Raw genomic sequence first — 24,169 nt, forward strand, 5'->3', positions numbered from 1 at the left:
CGTGACCGATTGACTATGGTGACCATTTCCAAGGGAAACTAGGCAACATGATATATGACATATTAAATGAAACTGATGTGTAAGATGTACTTTCAATCCCCCCCCCTACTACTCACATAATCCGATAGGTCAGAATCTAAGACGTCCGGATAAAGTTTAGACGCAAAATGATCAATAATGAACTAAAAATAATTGTGTTTTATTATTTATTTTTTTAGATTCTGTCACTTCGAAAAATGATAAAATATTAAAACTTACAAAATTCGAAGGAATGAAAAATGAATTGAATGATCGAAAGGTATCCACAAAATTTAACTACATTAGTTAACTGTTTGATCACTAAAAGATATAATATAATATTATGAAAGTAGATTTTTATTATTTATTATATTTTTATACATACGTTCGTAGAAAATATTCCTTTTTCAAGATACATACTACGTTTAAATAGTATAATTTACATATCAAATAATAATTTCAATGTATGGTAATTACTTTTTTAATCATTATTTTAAAAAAAAAAACATAAAAACAATTATGAGTCTTCTTGTAAGTAATTCTATAAAACTTTAACAATCAATCATTTTAATGTTGGTAAGTATACAGCTCTCATACGTTATCCCAGCAGGAGTTTAAACACATCAAAAATTAAAAAATAAACCTTCACGTCGATTGTAGATATTCTGCGTATTGAAAACGAATATCGCAATCATAATTTTTGAAGATCTTCAAATTATTATCTCATATTATGTCTTTTTAAGGTAGGGTTTTTGTATTAATATTTATTTTTCGAAATAGCTCGCATATTAATTAATAATATAAATTTATAATTATCAAAAACTGCTGTTATATTTCTGTGTTCGGCGTTACTTATTTACTATATTATATACTTTTCAACCCAACAATGCGTAAATATAAAAAACAAAGTTGGTAAAGACCTTGGTGGACAAAGTCGGTGGTGGTGTTGTTGGTCAACAGGTGTTAGGAATATAATATGGCGTATGTCCTTCCTTGGGGTTCAAGCTTGCTTCACATTACAAGTTCATCACATTCGGTTCTGTGGCTAAAGAATAAAAAACAGGCAGAATGACATACATAGTCACTTTCGCATTTATAATAATTATAAGCATAGACTAACATCTTGCTAAAATAATGGTTAAAAAATATTTACTGATTCTTAATAATAAAACTTGTTGTCTCTTGTGAAATAATATAAAATTAAGGAACTGAACTGCCGTAGTTGTCAGCGTTGGGTCAAAGCGCAAATTTACCGTCTACGGGTGACTTAAATGTTATAAAGGAAACCAACATGACTCCGAGTCAACTGCTTAAGATGTGGGCTGAGACAAAATGTCAAAAAAATGGTAAATACACCGAAATATCCTTTGCACGAACACACTAAAAGTTCTGATACGAGAACTATAATTATAATTTATCAACAATTGGTATTCCATGACAAAATATAATTATTTTAAAGTAAGAAATATTCACTTGTTATAACCGGTACGGGATAGGAATGGTATGGTAAACACAACACTCACTCCCAGCGGCCAAAAGTATTACTTCCCTACAAGCTTCTATAAGGAATTATATAAAAATAAAATGAGAAATTAAATATTGGACTAGGATTTAATTACGAAATACAGTGTAAACTCCATGTAACGTCAATCGATTTAACGACAAACTCCTTATAGCGTTGAAATCACTCGACTCACTCAATAACTATATTAAATAATAAAAAGTTATTTTTTAGTTGCCAAAATTAGTAAAAACGGCGCAGACGTGTACGTTCTTTTGTCGCTTTAGTTAATCCTAGCCCGTAATAAACTGTCGGCATCATACATACCGAACTTTCTAAGAAAACCGTTCTTTAATTTACAAATTGTGTTTGCTTGCGCGTATAAAGAAGCTCTGGAAGCTGCAAAATTATTAAAAAAGTACTTTTTTATCACCAAAATGCCTCAATATCGCACCGTTATGAATACATAATGGTGCGATATTAGTTTATTATTATTAGTTCAGTAAATATATACAACAAAATTATTGCTGCAGCAAAAGACGTCAGACTATACGCAATAGCGTTCAAATAAGAATTGTTTTATTTAATTACTAGCACTAGTCTGAAATAAACTGTTTCTTTTTTTAATACAAAATTTTCTTCTCTCTATATAACGACAACTCTATAACGTCCAAATACAAACAGTCACTTGAGTGACGTTATATAGCGTTTACACAGTATTATGAAGTATCTATTTTTTTAAATATGGTGCAAGCCAAAGACGTAATGTCTTGTACTTTTTAAACAATGAATGTGATTTCTTAATAATATTAAAATTAATTTTAAATAATAACTACATGTTATATTTTTATAAAATTATCAATATCACAGAAGTTAAAGAAGATACTAAGGACGCTGTAACAATAGATCTGAAGAGGTTACGCGATATGCCCGCAAAGCTAGTAGCTACATGCGAACACGCTTTGGAGGCCAGAAAAAATCTAATAGAATGGCTTGAAAATTTAAAAAATTGTGACAAGGTATTAAATATAATATTCAATCAAAATATATATTGTTTATTTTTGGCTATTTTCATTAGAAACACTTTATTTTAAACTTTAGTAACATCTTATAATCTAATCCATTTCTTTACTTAAAAGATATAATTCATATTTTATATAAAAATAGCGCAATAAATTTTAACAGTCTGACTGGCTTCCTTTCTCTTACGCATACGGCAGCGGTAGGTAGGGTCCTCATCTCTCACTTTAATCCATTGCGCTATTATTTTTGTATATCCGTATTTTAGACAGTTTAAGTTATTATTTCTGTCGGTGTCTTTTTTTCTAAATTAAGTACAAGACGGTCGGCAAATCGTCAGAGAAATAGGTAGTCTAAAAACGATTTAATAGTAATTAACTATACATACCACTTTTATTCGAAACATCAAAAATGTATTTAGATTTAAAATGGAAATTTATTATTTGTTTCTCCAACTTAAAAGCGTCTAAATCTTTTTTATTCTGATTAAAGAATAAAATAACTCCTACTTTGACATTCTTAAAATTATGCAAACCAAAATAATTTAGCAAAGTAAATGGTATATTTGTTTATTTCAGGGATGTCCAAAGAGTACTCTTGGAAAAAAGATAAATGAGTTCATTGCAGAAAACGATATGTTAAGTAGTTCTTTGAAAAATCAAGAGAATGAATTTCTCAAGGAAATTAGTGATTTCATAAGGTAACTTGCTCATTTATAAAATGACGTATCGTCCTTTTTTAGCTTGAGATATTATGCTTTATTTTATTATTTGCAGAACTTGTTGGAATGAGGCAGTATCCGTACAGCTACGCAACGAAGGTCTGATTTATGAATTGTCTGAGTTAAATGCCTTGAATGCAAATCTTAAAAAACAAATTACCAATTTTGAGCGCCAGAAAACATACATAAACAAAGCAAAAGCTGAGGTACTTATCAGTCAGATCCTATGTCAATAGAGCTAACTGTAAGGCTGATATGATAAAATGGAATATTATCTTATTTGAGACCTATAAAGATTTACAATTAAAAGTATCGCACGTTTCAAAAATATATTCTAAATCAATTATTTAAGCAAGTAAACCTGTATAGAATATTTTTTTACATTTTCAAGCTGAATTATAAAAACTAAATAATTTATACGCAACTTAAGAATTTTTTGACAGGGCTTAGAAACAGAACTAAAACAGGAAAAAATGAAGAGAATGTGCATGAAAGACAGGTTGTCTCGCGCGGAGGGACAAATTAAGATCGGCGAAGAACGGGCGACACTTCTGGAATCCGCTCTCAATGAAGCGCAGGCGCAGACTCGAACCTTAGAACGCACGAAACAACAGCTACATGAAAAGGTATATCAATTTATCTTATGCCGTAAAATAGAGCTGAGAATTCTATCAGCTGATTGATTAACCGTCAAATAAAACTGACAAAAGATACTTAGTCTATGCTGGTTTATTCATACGATTGCAGACATAACAATTATCAACTCTACCCATGCATTGGAATTTCTTACAAGAAGTTATTTCTAACAAACGAGCCACTAATCATAATAATAACTCTAAAAATATGCTAATCCATTTTTTTTAAATACTTTATTGTACAAAATATAAAAACATTATATAACAGACTTATATAATAGTATTTCTCATTGTGTAAAACAAGGGACTGGTAAGCTATTTCTTCTAAGAAACTGCTTAGTTTCATGACAGAATATCTGCATAATGGTTCAGCTTTGACCAAAATAAAAGATATATAATTTAATATTTATAAATTATTTAATTTAAATTAAGTGAACATCGACAAAATAGTTTTGTGCATTATATTATATATTGTTATACTACATATGAGAACTATTTAATATTTAGAATCAACAGTTACAACAAGAGTTTAACACAGAATTGGACAAGTTAAAGGAATGTATGAAACAAAATACGATTCATTTAGAAGAAATAGTTCTCGCTAAAGAAAAGTTGCAAGAAGAGTAAGTTTGATTTGTGTTGTTGAAAGTTGAAAGAAAGTACTGTGTATAGTTTACTTTTTATGTCTAAGCACTTATATATATACATAAAGTATTAAAATTGTCTTTGTCTGAATCTCATTTTATCTTTAATCAGTTTATTTATAATAAAACATCGCATTTTTCAATATTCTCTATCAGAAAAGAAGAACTGAAAAACAAACTTGAAGAATTATCTAAGCATTATGACGAATCCATGTCAAATATGAAAGAGGAAATAAATAAAAATATCGTTAATCTGATCGACGTTGAAAAAAAATACAACGATGAAATTGAAATCAAAAAGCATTTGCAAGCAACAATTGAATCTCAATGTGCCCATTTAGTTGAATCGGAATTACGTAATAAAGAGATGTTGCAAAAGTTGCAAGAAAAAGACTCTGCATTGGGTAAGAATATAAATTTATTTCATATAATAAATAATATTATAAATATTTTCATTCACAACGTCCATTATTATTATAGAAATCGATTATTTTTGCTATTTACGGACTTGTGAGAATATACCGATAAGGAAATAAAACACTTTTGGATTTTAGGATGATTGATGACTTCTTGATGTACTTAAGTTTTAATTAATTGTAACTTTTAGGTGAACTTGTCATTTATAAAAGTAAATTTGAACAAGTCCAACAGAAATTGGATGAATCAAAAATTGAAATCGAAAAATGTAAAAAACACTTGACAGAATATACGGACACCATTCAGGAATTAGAGGTCGAATACTAATATATTTTTGTGCTGTAATTTGAATTTCACTTTACTTTGTATTTATGTTTGATATTATAGCAAAATTTGAAAAATTCCCATGAATTAGAAAACAAATTAAGTGAAGACATTCATAACAAAACGGAGTACATAAAAGAACTGGAAATCAAGCAACAACTTTTGATTGAACAATCACATGAAAAGTATAATTCTACATTAATTTACGAATTTTGCAAAAAATCTAAATACCTTTTATATAATTTTAATTACTTATATTTCAATTTATTAAAATAATAATACTTCTTGTTTCACAGTGAATCCAAAATGGAAATGTACGAAGACCAATTACTTACATTAAAAAAACATATTACTAAGTTAAAAGAACATTTTGGTGAATTTGAAAATCTAAATAATCTTCATGAAATGGTATAATATAAATATTCATTACGTATCATAAAAAAAATCAGTTTGTCTTAAATTTAAGGGTTAAAAACTAAAAAGCCCTTAATTTCTAACCCCGAATAAAACTCAGCTCAACTTTATCAAAAATCGCAACTAAGTGTATTACCATGTCAAGAGTCCTCATAGTCCTTTAAAGTTATCTGGCTCCTGAGTCGTGATCTCTAAAGTAAAAGTCTCCAGTCAAATAAATATAAATTAAATCAACCATCATTATATTATCATGTCTAATATTAGCAATAATGATTTAAAAATACTGTCTTGAGTCTTTTTCCTATCTTTAAAGGCCTCTGCATTTCTTTTTTCAGATTTTGATCCTCAAAAAAGCTTTAGTTATATTATTAAGGGACTTGGACCTAAAGTATTTTAAACACTGCTTAAAACATTCGTGTAATTTTTTTAGATAAACAAAGAAAATGCTACATTCAACGATACGAAACGCCAAAATAATGAACTGCTTCAAGAAATAGAAAAGAATAAAGATATTTTGAAACAATTAACAGATTCTATAGCTGAACAAGACGAACTTATTAAGCAAAAAGGAAATTTATTGCAAATACTTTCTGAAAAACAAGACGAACTAGCAGATATTTCACAATTAAATGCACAAATTTTTGAAAAGAACGCCGAAATTGAAGCTATTTTGAATAGTTTAGAATCCAGGAAAGAACAGATCGATCAATTAGAAAAAATAGTTCTTACTTTAGAAGATCGAATCCGCAAGGCCTGTATTCAAAAGCGAAGAGATCACGATAAAATTTGCGCACTTGAAAAAAAGGTTTTCGAACACGAATATTGTTTAAAGCATCAAATCAAAAATGTACCATCTAACGATCTCGATAATATTATTAAAATACTTGAAGATGAATTAGGAAGTCAATTTACACCAACAATTGAATCGCCGATAATTAACACAGATCATAACTATTTTAATCTTATCAATCATAATGAAAATAATATAGCTGACCGTGGCGAATATAAAGATTACGACATAAAAAAATCATTTACACAAATAGAAAAAGATAAGGCAGCAACAAAATATGTGAGGCTTACCTGCGAAAAAAAAAACATCAATTCTAATAATAATGATGATAAACACAATGCCGAAAATCTTGCACGGAAACAGGCAATAACAAATATCGATGCTCAGAAATGGATACCGAGTGCTGATAGCAAAAGTACTTTTATTCCTATGTCGCATTTCAATAATGACACATTTTTATGCGTTAAAGAAAAAAAACCGCTTCTGCTTTCAAAAGAGAAATTAAAAAAATTACATTGTATTGAATCGAATCAGGCTCGTGACCAAAAAATATATAAAATGTTTAAAAATTCTAGTCACCAGCTGTAGTAAATATATTTTGTACTTTTTAATATGTTTCGTGATTTATATATCTGCTTTTTCTAAATAGTTTAATATTGTTTTTTAATAAAACATTTTGTAAGTTATAAATTTTTTATTGCATATATTTTACAATCAGTAGAAAAAAAAGTTGGTTTCTGAAAAGAAAAAGAATACATTACTGAAAATGTAGAGAAAATATAAAATTTTAGTTAACAGGGGTCTTTTATGATGAAAAATGAATCTTTTATAACATGGAAAATGTTCGTTCGCGACTCCTAAATGTAATGAGTGTACCTGTGCCAGCAAGTTCATTACAGTTTTTTTGAGACAGCACAACAAGTTCATCGTTGAGGTACAATACAGTTTTTTATATAATAATGGACAAGTTAACGATCAAAAAACTAAGTCTTCAATGGATCTAGTTTCTTTTCCATCACGACAACACTTGTCCACCCCACGCAGAATGGAATATTTCAAATCTACAAGAGTTGGGTGGACAAAAATTAACTGTCATCCGACATACTCACTCGCTTAATAAAGTAAAAAATTATAAACAAAAATAAGACTAAATTCTATAAAGATTATATTAGTCTCTCATCATTAGTCTGCAATAAAAAATCTGGTCCTACCAAAATCATAATTTTCTTAAACATAATGCCTTACCATTATTTTTATCGCACGGATTCTTTTTGTGTTCATTAAATAATGTACATTATTAAAAAGATATACCTATGTACAAATGTGATGATAAATTGAAATATAATTGTTACTTAAATATTAAATTAATTGGGTCATCATTTTTTTACGAACATATTTGATTAAAAATTTATGCATTTTCATTGTCAGTTCAGAAAAACAATGACAACGATAAAATAAATTTGAAAATGCCAACGTTGAGATAGTTTATCCTAATAAATAAAAAAAAACGCTTTCAGTTATTAAAAAATATCAAACTTTGATTATGTGTAACTTTATCGGCTGATAAAGAGTTTCGAGTGCGAAGTATTTCTCTCTCCAGTACAGATTTGTGTCGCTCAAGTTGGGTCCGGACTCTTCCTTCCTTTTCAAGTTGAAGACTTTGAGCCAATACTGCACTCTCCAGCCGAAGGACACGAGCACGTTCAACTCGAAGTGCCGTCCAAGTATCTGCTGAACAGGCGCACACCGACGACAACGATCTGGATACCTGAAAAACATTGGAACTACTTAAAATATGTACGTATATACTGCAAGGGCGACAAATTGTATGAAAAGGAATTGTGTAATTTTTCAAGTTCCATCACGAGAGCAATTTAGTGTTAGGACAATCGAAAATACTGTATTTTTATATTAATCTAACAGTATAAAATTTGTTCTTAAATATAAGGTTAGAGAATAGTATCTAGGTCAAATGACTAATGTAACAAAAATGAAAGCGTAACAAAACAACAAAAATGTAATAATAGGCTCTTTTCTAAAAGCTTTTCCCAAGAAATATTATTCTCTTTAAATGGTAATTGATAAGTTGAATGTTTAAGATCCATTTGATTATACTTTAAGTTTATTTTCCTTTTATTGAAATTGGCATCCAAAAAATAAAAATATTATTAGTTACATAGAATTATCTTAATTACAAACAAACAAACGGACAAATAACCAGACAAACCAATTAACACAAAATCGGTCAGAGAACCACCCAGAACCACCCAGACATTATATTCAGGCAGTTCGACTAGCGTTACAGACATACAAACAAGACAACTGACAAATTGACAGTAAAACATACAAACAGCATACAACGAACGGACCGGAATACGAATTGAAATATAAATAAAGATTACCTTAATAGTAATATTTTGTGTTCCATAGAGGGCCCTTACATATGCTAACCTTATTTATACTTGGAGCAGCTGCCCCTTCTCTCTCTTAATCAGCCAAATCACCTATTTCTTTAAAGAGTTTGTGTAAGCCATATAATTAAGCTAGTTGGCTCTCTTTAATCAAGTGTTAGAATTTGTACCCTCCTAATACATAAGCTACGTTTACCCTCGTAAAGCTTTATTAAAATTTATAAAATATTTATTTATCAAAATACGTCCGCATTGTGACTATACGGCTTATGTCCTTATGTATTTTTGTTATTTCATTTTTATAACATGAGAAAAAACGTGAAGAACCATAACAGAAATGAATATCTTAAGCCAAATAGGAATATCAATAAGTTTCAAGCATCTTGCATTTCGATAATGGTCGACAATATTTTATCTTTGTAATAAATTAAATAACAAGTATTTTTACTTACCTGAATGGCTTGGTAAAGCAAACAAAATTGATGAATTAAAATTAGATTGTTTGTCCCCGACAGAAAAACATGGGTCACTAATACAAAGCATGCCTACGAAAAAATGGCTGAGGCATATCGCTTCTGGCATGAGATAGGCTCGTCGGGGACTGAGTGATGCCATTTGATAATTAACAAATATTGCTTAATTTGATCGTGAGAAAAATAAATAAAATAATGGACATGTATTTGGACAAAAGTTAAAAGATTAATAATAATAAATAAATTAAAATAAGTTTTTTTTTATGGTATCGGTAGGCGGACGAGCAAATGGGCCACCTCGTGGTAAGTGGTCACCACCACCTATAGACAATGGCGCTGTAAGAAATATTAATCATTCCTGACATCACCAATGCGCCACCAACCTAGGGAACTAAGATGTTTTGTCCCTTGTGCCTGTAGTTATACAAATCGGAACACAACAATACTGAGTTCTGCTATTTGGTGGTAGAATATCTGATGAGCGGGTGGGCTTGCACAAAGTCCTACCACCAAGTATCAATCTGTTATCAATGTCAAATTGTATTATTTCAATAATAAATACATAAATATTTAAATACTGTAATGTAACCAGAATTATAATTCTGCCATTTTTTGTAACTCGAGTGATCAGAGGAAAAATTATTTTGTATGGAGATAATGCGGAATCCGTGAGAAAATTATAGTAGTTTACTAAAATATTAGCAATTTATAGATATATATTTAGGTAGAGGGTTCACAATTCTACTAGATATAAGTACCCTTAGCATTAGTCAATTAATATTTTTTTAAATATTGTTTCAAATTTTAACGTCAATAAAGACATTTTACCCATCTATAACATAATACATTATGATATTTGAATATAAATATATTTTACTTATCCGGTAGAAAAAAAAGCGGATTAATTAAATAAATACTGATTTATACCTCAACATGGAAACTGTCATCGTTAGATGGAGGATCGGTCTGACCATGGAGATACGCGGCGAGTTCCCGTCGCACTCGAGTCATGCGTGCGAAAAGTTCTGCTGCACGCTCATGCCGCTCTAACATGAGCGCACGGGAAGCAGCGGCCGTTACCAAAGCCGAACGTTCTCGAGTCAGGGTTTCTACTTGCATATGCATTTCCAATAACTGATAAACAAACGTCAAACAATAGATAAGGTCATATATATATATTACAGATATATAGAACGAATCCTTGCAATAAAATACATTTAACCCCTAATATAAAAAAGAAACGTATGGCTTAATAATATAAGATGTTTCGGAGACTACCTAGCAGTAGTATGCACCCAAAGCATTACTTAAATTACCATCTTTGGGTAAGTTAGCCAGTCTCCCTTAAGGTTGGCCGCCGCTCCGTGGCTACAAGTGGACAGGAGGACATCATCATCGTGTTATTTATAATACAGATGAAGGATGGAAAGATCAAACTAATATTAACCTCTGTCTGTAAATCTTGGTATGGGATTTCCTTAGTATAACAGTCATAATTTCTCAATCTCATAACCTCTAAACGTAACGACGCCATTTGATTTTCGTAACTGGTCATGCTTTGCTCCCTACAATTTTAAATAAGTTATCTGAAATCGTTGTTTAAATTATATTCGTAAGTTAAGTATAAAAAGAGCGTACATAATTTTTTCGTTTTCTCGTAATTCTTCAATAACCTGTTGCAACTTCATTATTTTTTGTTCTCTATTTAATAGCTCACTTGCCATTTTATCTTCCTTATCACCTTCCTCTTGCTAAAATGCATACATTTTTAAAATATCTTACTACGTTATAGAATAAATGAAATTTAAAATCCTAACCCTAACCGCAATCTTTGCTAGTGAGTTTAAAAAATTTTCCTTATCAGCACGACTCTGGCGTAGCTCTTCTTCAGTGCGAGACAAAGCCAGACGACTGAGTTGTAATTCTTTCCAAATTTCAGTTTCTTTATCTGAGGGTTCACTCTCTGCATTATAAAATAATTATAATGAGGATTATAAACTACACTATAAAATGTCACTAGCATACAGACTCCATAAATAAAATGAATCTACACCTTTAACAGGGACGTATCCAAGACAACGTTTGCGCTCCAAATCAACTAATCGTAAAGAACGTTCACGTAAAGATTGTAACTGCTCTTCTAACTCTTTAACACGTCCTTCTAATTCTATGATTGTATCTTCAGCAACTTTCCTGTTTATCTCCTACAGAATATTAGAAGCTTGAATTAAAACTACGTAATTAATATGTTAACCCATCCATGCAGTGACCATATTACCTTTATTAGCCAGGTGCGGTATAATTATAAGTAGTGTATCTTACTTATAGTACGGCCTTTTTTGGAGATCAAGATTCTATTATAAACTGTCGGACAGATAAACTACAACTGCAAGGTTCAGGATTACTTGCAAATGAATATTTTTAATGAGTATGCATTTTTTTAGATTTAAATAGATTAAAAAGTGAAGGCTGGCCATTAAACATAATAAACAAACCCAAGACTTTGTTCACCCGCACAACCTACATGTCCGAAAATCCACAACAGCGCGATTTTTAAGACATTTTCTGCCTCGCACAACCACTCTGTGGAACCAGCTTTCGCCGGCGGTTTTTCCGAACCGATACGACTTGGGAACCTTCAAAAAAAGAGCGTACTCCTTCCTAAAAGGGCGGCAACGGACCTGCAACCCCCCTGGTGTTACAGATGTCCATGGGCGCTGGTAATCACTTTCCATCAGGTGAGCCTCCAATCTACGTTAAATACGATTAAATAGAAGAAAATGGTTTGGATTGTCCAGTAAACAAACTTAAACTCCAGGATATGATACTAAACTGATTGAAAGTTAATGAAGCAATCTATAGTTGTCAATTTAAATTTGTATAAAAAGTTTGTTAAATAGTTTAACAATTATTTCAAAGGTGTCCTGTACTTTGATGCAGTTTATATGGCCGTCAGTCTAGTTTACGCCGCTTGGTGTAAATTATAATGGAATAGACTTTAATCGAAACTGAACGTGAAAAGAAAATTGATACTCGTAACGCATCGCACTTGGTTTGGGTTAATTTGCTTATGTTAACGTAATTTTCATTACTAATGGACAAGTATAACATAACTTTGACCAATAAAAGCTTTCTAGTGTAACTATGGTAAGCTTTTATTCCATGGCACCTGTTCTGCTACCTTCGCCTGCAGCGTACCGATGTGAGCTTTTTCTTCTGCTACACGGATCTCTGCTGCACGCTCAGCTGCTTCCGCCTGCTCCCGTAATTCTTTGACTCTAATGGTTAAATGTGAAGTAAGAAGCATTAATAAATTTTCAGTACCTACTTTTTTTAAATATTATCTATTTTAACCTTAACTCCAGTATATCACGTTGACGAGACAAAGTTTCAATTGCCATTTCTCCAGTCTTCGAAACCTCAATTAATTTTCTTGAGCGTACATCATAACTTGTCTCCCGGTGACGATACTGAAAATTAAAATTATTGATAATTTTAATTATTACATATTTTATGGAAAATGCGAAATATTATATATGTATTATATGTGCAGGGTTATTGGTAACTCGACGTGTTCTCATATTACTTTAGTCCGAATTCGTTCATGTTCGTATACGAATTTCCACCAGCGTCCTTTGTGGTTATTTTATTTCGGTTGTTTTGGAATAAGTTCCTAGTTGTTATACATTTTTGGAGGGCTAAGAAAACGGTTATGTTTTTAAAATCTGCAGGCCAAATTTTTTTTTGTTAAGGCATTTTTGTGGAAAAAAAACGATATTGAAATAATATCTTTTGCCGTCTCGAATTTTTAAATTTGGACCGATAATTATTGTTTTAATATTGTCAAATAACCAGTGTTTATTCGTTTTTATAAATCAGAAGAAAAAATTAGATTTTAATTGATACTTTTTTTTAAATAAATTTTTGACTTATTTTGGAAAAATCGTCGAAAACCATCACCCCTATTACCTCCTAACGGGAATACGTCGATTTACCAATAACCCCGTATAAGTAATGGGATTGTAATCTGGGTCCCGGGAAGTCCGATGTGTCTCGAAGTCCCAGGAATTTTGCCAAATTTAACAGTCCGTCCAGTCAGGTCAGAGTGGGACTTTCGAATGGAGACTAAAGACTGATTTGCTCTCGAAACCGTATCATATTATTTACAAAAGGCCAAAGAAAAGTTTTATTCTGTCAGTGATACACTAACGGACTCATAAACTACATCAAAGTTCAGGATAACTTTTGAATTAATATTTATGTAAGTATGCAAACTTTTTAGATTCAATTAAATAAAAAAATGTTGAGTCTGCCCGATAATCATAAAAAAAATTAAAATGCAGCTAAAGATAAAATTATAGCTTGGAAAATAAAATGTATGCATAGTCTCAAAGTCGTTTGTTATTAGATTAAAGTTTGAATTTAATTTTTGTATTTTTGTTGTCGCTGTAACAACAAATACTAAAATACGGAATAATATAAATATTTAAGGGGGCTCCCATAGAACAAACGGTATTTTTTTACCGTTTTTATAGATATACTATTTTACGATACCCTTCGTACCCGAGTCCGACTTGATTGCACATGTCCGGCTTTTTTTATTTGGGATTTACAAATAAACGAACGAACGAACCATAAATATTGATACTTCGTCCGGGCAAGCCGCTCAAATTGTGGCATTGGTTCGGGAAGGCTTCGATAAACAAACGATTGCAAGAAATTTAAATTTAAACCAGGCTATGGTGTCTAGAATATACCGAAGGTTTGCAGAGACAGGTTCTTACTATATAGGAGACCCGGTATGGGCAGAACTCACGTAACCAGCCGTCGTGACGACCGATTCAGTGGTTTAACTTCCCTACGACATCGCTTCCTTACGTCAGTAAATATCAGAACAGAGCTAAATGAAGTGCATGGAGTAATAAACATCAGTGCATGACCAATAACAAGGAGGCTTAAGGAAGCGGCAGTCACCTCTTTGAGACCATCAAATGCTGTCAGGAGCTCACAGACAAGCTTGTTTAAGATTTACAAGTGAACATCTTACTTGGACTGAAGAGCAATTTAAATTTGTATAAAAAGTTTGAATACTTAGTTAACATTTTTATTTCAAAGGCGTCTTGAACATTGATGCAGTTTATGAGTCCCTTAATATTCCAATGTAAATATCAATTATCAGTCTTGTGATAGACAGCTTAAAAGATAGCAGAAAAAAACTGTTATATAATTAATAAAATAAAAAAGAAAAATAATTTTTTTAGTAAAATTCATTTCTATTACTTCGTTGTTTTAAAAAAAAAATAAGTTTTTACGGTTTCAATAACTGAGTAAAGGGAATCAATATTACTCAAATACAGCCGTTTCACGTATATCCACCCCTTAATCGCACTCTACATATTTTTGAAATTGTTACTGACATTTTTTTCCTAAAATCTATAAATAAATATATACTTATAATATACAAATATAAATAATGAAAATTACGAATCACGTCATTGTAAACAATAAAAAGTCAAGCCCTGTACCTGACTGTATAACAGCTAAAAACTACAAAAAGAGAGTAGTGGCTCTACTCAAATGTATAAACGCTAGAAAAAAAAGCTTAGATAGAATAGAGAAAAAGATAGTCAACATTGAAGCTAAAGGGCTTACTGGGAAAAATAAAAAATATCACACAGCAATGCACGCTGAGAAATTATTGACAGAAGAACGTTTAAAAGAATTCATGGACGTACTAGCGACAGTACAGGAAATGTTACAAGACTTCGATGTTAAAGATAATACAAAATACAAAAAGAAAAGAATAGAAAAAGTAACCCCACCTAAGATCACACGCGAGCAAAAAAAGAAAGATGTAAAAGAAAAAAATGAACCTAAAGATAAATGTATAAAGAATGTGTTGGATAATTTAAAGCCAGTCCTCGACGCGCCGAGCGCCAAGGACTTCTAGTCGACGAGTGATGAGGTGGCGGCTGAAACAAGAGAACGTCTGGCTGACAGTACTAGTTTTACTAACTAGAATTCACCAAATGTAAACTTTTCTAGGAGCAAGAAAAACCCAAAAAGAAACGCAAGAAGCTCACGATCGCTGAGAAGAATGCTAAAGCTAGAGAGGAAGAAGAGAGAATAAGAGAATTGGAAAAGAGAGCTATTGATAGTGAGAATGCCCCGCGGTCTAGTGATCAGTTCGAACTAGCGCTGTTAGCCGAGCCGAACTGTAGCCAGCTGTGGATAGCTTACATGGCTTTCCATTTGCAGGTAATTTTGTGTCTTAGACAAATTGTTTTTTTTTTTTATACAAGAATGGTTGGAGTTTGTTCCACCGTGATGCTCTACTGCTGGTTAGTAGGTATATATGTATACCAGAATTTTTTAAGACTCTTGTAGGTTTTCTCACGATTTTGTCCTTTCCCATTGAGTATTAAGTGAGAAAAGATTAATTATACACTACTTGAAAATAATTTTCTCAATTCGACTGTATATTTTTCTGTGTATTTTATGCAAGATGCTTTTTAGTGGAATTTTTTTATGATATCTGATGTCACCGCTAGTCACCATCGCCCACAGACATTAGCGCTGTAAGAAATATTAACCATTCCTTATAACGCCAATGCGACACCAACCTTGGGAACTAAGATGTTAGTTCCTTGTGCCTGTAGTTACACTGGCACACCCTTTCTAACCGGAACACAACAATACTGACCTCTGCTGTTTGGCGGTAGAATATCTGATGAGTAATGATACCTTGACGGACTTGCACAAAGCCCTACCAAGCCCTACCAAGTATAGTGGTTTCAATGTTAAAATCATATAATAAGGCGAGGTGAAAACAAGGATAGTACATAATCATTTAATAGTTGGTCATAATATGCACACAGTATTCGTAACGTATGTATCGTATTTGAATTATTTACTCTTGTCTAAAGCATACAATGTTTTTGGAAGCCGACATCATTTTGTTTCTCACAAATGGCTTTGACCTATGTACATATATAACTTCAACACCCATACTTTTCTTTCTCATATTAATATTAAAACCGTGAAATACAATGAAAAAAATCTGCTCAATCGACTTAAAAGTATACAAGAGCAAAGAGGATATGAGTCACTTGAAACGACTTCGGCAATCGTACATTAATTTAAATTTTTGAAACAATTATACACTTTCCGAAAATTGCAATAAATAAGTACTACAGCCCTAACAGGAATCGTTAGTTATTTGATTTATGTGCAATGTAGTGGTATGGTGAGATAGCTTCAAAATCTTCTTATTAAGAGGCAACGATAGCAAAGTTGCCTTTGGCCAGCATGCCAGATGCAACTGGCCAACAAGGCAACGGGATGGTCTCGTTTCTCTACATTTAATTAGGCTAAAAAGCCTAAGGGGCTAAGGACCTGTGTACGAGGGGTAAAGATGTACAGAAATTTCAGTATTATTAATAAAAAATAATTCTTTATATAAAATAAATATCTCAAAAATTATATTTAAAAAATAATGATTAGTTACTTACAAGTTGCTCCATGTCTTTATGTTTTCGTTGCATCACCTCTAGCTCAGCTTTCGTTTGTTTTAATTCCTTCTCTAATGTAACTATTCGGCCGCGTGCCACGCGTAACATATTCTCCGCCGCTGACACTACTTCCTTCAGAGACCCTCGAGCAGCTCGTTCTCTAGCCAATTCATTGCATATTTCCTGATAAACTCACAGGTATTTCAATTCACTTGTTAGTACAGATATTTAAGATTAAAATAAGCAGTTACTTGGGTAATTTTACTGATAAATTTCAATAATATACCAGAAAATTTAGCAATTTTCGAAAATGCTTTTGTAATGGTCAAATGTATACAGGTGATTTCTATGTGCGAGTGAAGCTGACTTGTTGAAAATTGTAACTAAATAATTAAATAACCTGATAACTGGTAGTAGTAGTTTCATTATTAGACGGTTCTTTGTTCTCCTCATTTTCTTTTTTACTTATTTCTTCAATTTTATGTTGTAAAAGTGCATTTTCTTTTTGTATTCGCTCATTTTTTTTAATAATAGTTTCACGATCTATCCAAGGTATTCTATAAAATAAATCCACTAATAATCAAGAATTATTAAAGAGGCTAAATTATATTTTACATTACTTTCGTACTGGCCATCGAGTTTTAATTTCCACATTATGCACGGGTCAATTTAATAAGGCGTATTTGCCCTAACACTACACTGCTGCAGATTATAGCCAAGTTTTGAATTTTTGGTTCAACAAATTACTATCATCGATTTATCTATTATTATATATAGAATTAAATATTTAAATTATAATGGCGGATCTCAACAAAAGTGAAATCTCATGATAAGGCTCATTGGTAGAACGAAATCACACAAGTCAATGATTTTGACTTGTGTGATTCCGATCAATTCTAAACGAAAGAAGAAGGAATAAAGATAAACAAATATTACATACTCAGCTGATTTTTATCTTTTTTTGCGCTCTGAGGGACGAAATATACTCCGCCCTATTCTCTTATGTGGAAATATAAATTCAAAAAAATATTTAGTAATAATCACTATCATTATTAATAGCAATATGCCTAAATACATCATGAGATTTACATACTTGGCAAGATCAAGAGAATAGTTTATTTTAGCTTTTAAATTTTCTGCAATTCCAGCTACCATTCTGTGCAGTTGTTCCGTTATGCTGTCAAATTCTATATTTTTCGCCTTCCACTCCATATTCTACAATCAATAATTATAATATATATCACTAGCTTCTGAAGTAACTCGATAGTTTTTCCAAAAGATATATTTTTCAGACAACTCTAAATCCCGATATCTCGGGGTTGCGTGCCTTATCACATAACCAAATTCCACTGTTGCAGTTATCACTAACCTAACCATACCACAGTTGCAATTATCACATATTTGTACCTAACCTCCTTCGGATGTTTCCATAACGCTCCTTCATTATGGCTATACTAGTTTTACATGTGGCAGAAAATCTTCCGAACCATGGAGGTTTCGTAGAGACCATTACCTCGCTGCCTCACACAAAATAAGTCATAAGCAAAAATTCAACACATGAAAACTTAGCGCAACTTAACCGGATTGGAATCTTAATATATGACGTTAAGATTTCCGTGTTCTATTAACTGGTCTATTTCGGATTTTGAAAAAGTGAAAGTCCCACATAAATCCGATTACCAGTTTTTGCGTGAATTAAAAACATAAAAACTAACACCTCTATTTATTATATATTATTTGATATAATTTTGGCGTGACAAACTGCTTTTTTATGTTACATAAGAACTAAATGGGACAGGAAATAGTTCAAATTTATCAGAAAAACTTGCGGTTTGGTAGGTAGCGCGGTCACTGCGGTGCTTGTAACGCAGCAGATTCAAGATCTCAATACGCCGCGCCATGATCTCAGCGCCCATACCTAGTACGTCCTCAGGAATAGGATTCAACTGCGCTTGCAACTGCTGTAAGACTTGAGGACCTAATTTATTTAAAATATACTTTAAAACCATTACATAAATAATAGAAATGTTTTTGTAAAAATATTCTTAACTTATAAAATATCAAGTAGGTATTTTAACTAATATATATATATTTTATTTTTATGGCTCAACAAAATGTTATCCGCCCCTTTGGTGTATCCTTACTTTGTATTTTTTTATTTTAAACGTGCCTGCATTTACAATTGAGGATTTTATATACCTCAAAATGTGTTCCATCTACGTAACAAAAACGCCAGATATACAACATATTATATAACTAACAGTATTTAAAACGGGATATTTACCTTTTTTTTTATTTTTACCAAATAAAATAAAAAACATGGTAAATATCCCGTTTTAAATACTGTTAGTAATAAAAATAACCATGTTAATTTAAAATCTTATACTATATAACGTTTATGTAAGACTATAATTCTTTGATTTATATTACTTTAACTGTTTCTTTTAAACGTACTATTGAATAGTGAATATCGAATAATTAAGTTATTTATTTTATGTTTCAGTAATAATTCTAAATGGAAATGTTTAACTTATTGTGTATTCATGCAAGTTCAGTGAATTTATGTTATAATAGGTGCTTGAGAGTTGATTTATCTTATATCGGAACAACCTTATGCGTGTTCAGTGGCGTCTGCAATATCACATACAAAGATAGTGCCGGAATCTATAAAAAGATTTTGATAATTTCGAATTACCGATAAAGACAAATAAAGTACATGCTATTGACAAGATAAAGAACTTAACCAAAAATGCCGGTTATCTCTGAGTTCATTGGCATTTTGAGGTCGTCTCTGACTAGTAGCAGCAGGTCATATGCTGGCCAGTCTTTCACTGATAGAATGCGTATATCACCCAAGTCCTTATCAACAATTCCTGCTCTTGTTTCTAAATCTTTTAAGCTAGCGTAATTTTCCAGTAACGAATTCTGTAATCAAAATATTCATATTACTTGAGATGTAAATACAGACTCATATTCCTAACAATAAAGTTAATTCGTAGTTTTATAGGCTTACTTGTTGAACAATCATGTTCTTCTTTAATTTAATAAATTCCCTTTTCTTTGTGGCCAACGCTCTCATAGTTTTAGTAATAACACAATGAGGCATTGTTACATCTTTTACTGGAACTGTTTTGAATTATAAGTAACATATGTATTTATATTTAATTAATAATAATAATAATAATATCAAGTACAAATATACCTTGTTCTCGAAACTCTGAGTTTTGTAATTGTTCGTTTGTATCTTTTGGAGCCAACACACATTGCTGTGAATACTCAATATTATCGAATGGCGATTTTGATTCTTTCTGTTATTAAATAAGCACACAAAAATTACATATATTCATTATCATAAAAACTAATTTATTGATTATGTATGCAATGAAATAGGTACCCATAAATATAATATTTATGAATAAAACATATTATAAGCATGAGCATTTGATACTCTACACACATTGAAGTTTAACTCACATCAAGAGGAGGTAGACTCTGACATCTTCGATCTTTTGCCAGTATTCTTAGCTGGGAAGGGTTCTAAAATATATTTTAACAGTTGAATATTTAAAAGTTCGAAGCGGTAACAAATACGGAGAAACCGAGACAACAACAAATCGACTACAAGCTTAAAATTTTAACTTTTTATATCAACTCGTTTTTTTATTGGCGGAGCAGGGTGGTGGTTCTAAAAATTGATCATCACTACATAATATAAAACAAAGTCGCTTCCCGCTGTCTGTCTGTCCTTGAGTATGATGCTTAGATCTTTAAAATTACGCAACAGATTTTGACTTTTTTTTTATTAAAATTGCAAACGCGAATCAAAAATTAGTTCATACAGAAACGTCTGAAAATATATCTAGTCTATCTCTTTGGGATAACACAATAACATTGTTTTATCCTTTACTGTTTAAGAGAAATAATTGCTTATTTACGAAGCGACTATAAGCAGCGTAGCATTAATCCGTATCCAATTAAATATCTTAAATACATTGTGCATTTAATATAGATCAATATGGCCATTTACAGCATGTAATTTAAATGAATGTTTTCGAAGATATTACAGATTTAAAATACAGAACATAGCAGTTTGTATTGTCTAATGAGAATCAAAAGGCTGTAAACGTTGTGTACATATTCTGTAGTATATTTAGTATCATCATTGCACCCGTGCGAAGCCGGGCCGAGTCGTTAGTTGAATATAAATAGTTATTTTTATTTAAATTCTACATAAGTCGATATAATCTAGTAGTATTGAGTATATGATGATTTTTAACTATTTTTTAAGTTAGAACTATATATATCATAGTTATTCTTAAAAGATCCGTAAGCAAAAAACGATTTTCAAATATTATGGTATTAAGTCTATCGTTAATTCAAATATAACTAATTTATATTGTTAATGCCTTTAATTATATTTGCTTATAATACTCAACCATTAAACTACAAATAACTATACATTTAACGAATGTCGAACTGCAATGAATTAATTTTAATATTTAATTAAAACAATTCTTACGCGTGGACGTCCAGAAATAGGGCTTGCTGATTGTGCCCTTTTATTGAACGGGGTTCGCATTATCCGTTTTCTTTTAGATGCAACATCATCGCCTAAAGATAACAATTTCAATGTATGGTCAAATATTGTCATGAGGTGCCAGTTCTTTTTCAAATAGTTCAAGATTCAAAGATCAATAATTTATTTTTACATTTAATATATTTTAATCATCTTTAGTACACAACATAGTTATAAAGCCCAAAAATGCGATAGCGATGAACTTAATCTGAATCGTAATGATAAGACCAATCATAAATAACACTAACTACCAAGGTGAAACTGATCAAGGCTCTAATGGAAATAATAGGTACATAATCTATTATAGATCACGGCCCTTTTTTGGCACAGATATTTTGCAACGGAATTTTTTCCTTGTTTTAATAGAACTCTACAATTACACAATGTTCATTTTATGGCTTTGTCATATATATTTTTAAGTATATTCTATATGTACATTTTTCTTCGATTTCTCCAAAAATCTCTACAGACGTCTGTTGTCTGAGTTTTTGGTGTATCTCTCTGGTTATTTTATGCGCCTACATGTTGTTATGCCGTCAATATTAAATTTAAATTTTAGGATTATCGATTACTACATAAGCCATTTTTTTTCCTTGTGAGAGGTTATTTGATTTGATAAATCATAAACTAACAATTTAGATTGTACTTTCAGTGCTGGGCGCATATAATATGATACGACTGTATTATATTTTAAATTAAGTTTCACGTATAATTATTAACATTATTAACCTGGACTCGAGTTACACTGTCCTTTAATCATAGCAAGTTTTTTTTTAATTTTATACTTTAAAACCTTTAAAATAAAACTGGAATTTTTGACAGTTTTGAACAATTTTGACAGATATATATTTTCTATATTCATATATAAATATACACATTGTTTATAAAAAGTTTTTATATGTCATTATAATTGTATTTATTCTTATTGCATGTATTTATCTAAATCATAAATATTTTTATTAAAATGCAAGTTCAAAGAAGCTCAAAAGTGTATAACAAATATAATATATACATAATCATTCTTATCTAAATATTAAACCACGATTTTGAATATCGATAACAAATGCTGCATAAAAAATCAACCATACATTAATATTTTATACATATTAACGCAATATAAATAAGAAAGATACATCAATCTGTATGTTTTGCAAAACAAAATCAACAAAATCGCAATATCAGCGTTATCATTATTTACCTAAAGTTTTATTTTTAGGCTAGTCAAGTACGTCGCGATAAATTCAAAATATTTAATTTAAAGCCATCAAGGGCATCTAAATGGTTTCTAAAAAATGGTTTATACGAAACGCCCAACTGCCAAACTTCTACGTTTGCAAGTCTCTTGATATTACACAAAAATAACATTATAAATAAGTACATAAAGTAGGTATCTTGTTGAATTATAATATATAACAGATTATAGTATATAGTCTAGTTTAGAGTGTGGTTTATTTCGTTGAACAAAAATCACGAACATGCATAATGATGCATGACGCGTAATGATTACCTGATTAAGTTTTCAATAAATTCGATTCGCAGCAGCAGTTTTTATCGTAGAAACTGATTGTCTCTGAGGGAAAATAAGGTAATAGCGTGGGCAGAAAAAAAGGCTCACAAATGAATTAATAATATTTCATTTTATCCATTTGTCAGCAATTAATTTATAAATAAACTTAATTTCAGTATAGAGTTTGTTTAAATATTAAACGAACTCTACATTAAACTAGCGACTCGTTACTGTTCACTGATAGAGGATAACTTAGTGTAGTAAATTACATTTCATAATAGTAACATTTGGTAAATTAAAAAACAAAAAAAATTAAATTTTGGTAAATAATTATTATATCTAAGAAACAAGCAAGACCAAGAAAACGTTGTCTGGTCTTTACACTGTATAGAAGTTGTAGAGGTAGAAATAGAAGAAGATATACTGCAACACAACTATGGCAATACGTCAAACTGCGGTAAAATCTCCAAAAAAATAATTAAATTACAGCATCTATTTATACTTATATAGGTACGAAATTATTTTGTACGTGTATATGCCACTGAACGAATACGAAACGTCTGGACCAAATTTTTAAATTGACAATTTTTTTTGTTTATTTTTGGTTTAGATTGGACCCGGTTGGTAGCACTGTAAACGGGATTCAAACAAAAAATTAAATACCTATATAGCTCGTATGAAGGGACGGGACGGACAACTAGTATATGTATTTTTACAAATAAACACGAATTATACAAGAATTTACAAGTTTTATTGCACCTTTATTGTTATCTCATGAATAAGAAACGTATTGCTAAACAAGCATATTGTTTATCTTAAGTAAACGATAGGCAATACTTGCATTAAAACAATTTGTTTACGATTATAATATCGAATCTTATCTTTGGCCTAAATTCGAATGGAATGAAGTAAATATTTGAACGGCATTTATCCCTTATAAATGTTGGACGCTGGCAAGTTGCAGTAAACTTTCCTTCTCGTTTCTAGTTCAGATGTACACATATTTTTTGTTTTGGTTGTCTTGACATTTTCTAACCATCTAACATACACATATCTTTTTGATGGAATTGTGTTACTGGTTTGCTTACAAAAGGTGGGCTGATAAGGTGTGCTGATTGCTATCACTCTGCGTAAACAGTAGTACCCTTGATAAAAATAATCATCTAATACTATTCAAATAATTACAACCGAAACTAGCGACATTTAA

The 24,169-nt window shown here is 31.0% G+C and overlaps 2 protein-coding genes across 2 annotated transcripts; one reads left to right on the forward strand and one right to left on the reverse strand.

Moving 5' to 3' along the window:
- The first annotated feature begins 1,244 nt into the window (after positions 1-1,244).
- LOC113397612 (protein BCAP-like) lies at positions 1,245-7,086 on the forward strand. The gene is made up of 11 exons (XM_026636028.2): positions 1,245-1,364; positions 2,390-2,538; positions 3,118-3,239; positions 3,316-3,466; positions 3,704-3,886; positions 4,403-4,518; positions 4,696-4,943; positions 5,147-5,271; positions 5,344-5,465; positions 5,577-5,688; positions 6,125-7,086. Exons 1-11 carry the CDS (start codon positions 1,310-1,312, stop codon positions 7,070-7,072), a joined length of 2,331 nt encoding a protein of 776 aa, XP_026491813.2. The 5' UTR covers positions 1,245-1,309; the 3' UTR covers positions 7,073-7,086.
- Positions 7,087-7,997: 911 nt separating this feature from the next.
- On the reverse strand, positions 7,998-22,284 carry LOC113397611 (putative leucine-rich repeat-containing protein DDB_G0290503). Its single transcript, XM_064218193.1, has 18 exons — positions 22,185-22,284; positions 21,399-21,490; positions 20,354-20,416; positions 20,082-20,187; positions 19,893-20,005; positions 19,624-19,804; positions 18,709-18,857; positions 17,973-18,094; positions 17,280-17,436; positions 16,880-17,062; positions 12,723-12,838; positions 12,538-12,646; positions 11,422-11,572; positions 11,192-11,331; positions 11,007-11,119; positions 10,816-10,933; positions 10,296-10,502; positions 7,998-8,252 (listed from the first exon to the last, which is right to left on the reverse strand). The coding sequence occupies exons 1-18, from the start codon at positions 22,213-22,215 to the stop codon at positions 7,998-8,000; spliced, it is 2,406 nt and encodes an 801-aa protein (XP_064074263.1). The 5' UTR covers positions 22,216-22,284.
- Between the last annotated feature and the right edge of the window lie 1,885 nt (positions 22,285-24,169).

The sequence above is a fragment of the Vanessa tameamea genome, chromosome 3 (genome assembly GCF_037043105.1).
Source record: "Vanessa tameamea isolate UH-Manoa-2023 chromosome 3, ilVanTame1 primary haplotype, whole genome shotgun sequence".
NCBI lineage: Eukaryota > Metazoa > Arthropoda > Insecta > Lepidoptera > Nymphalidae > Vanessa > Vanessa tameamea.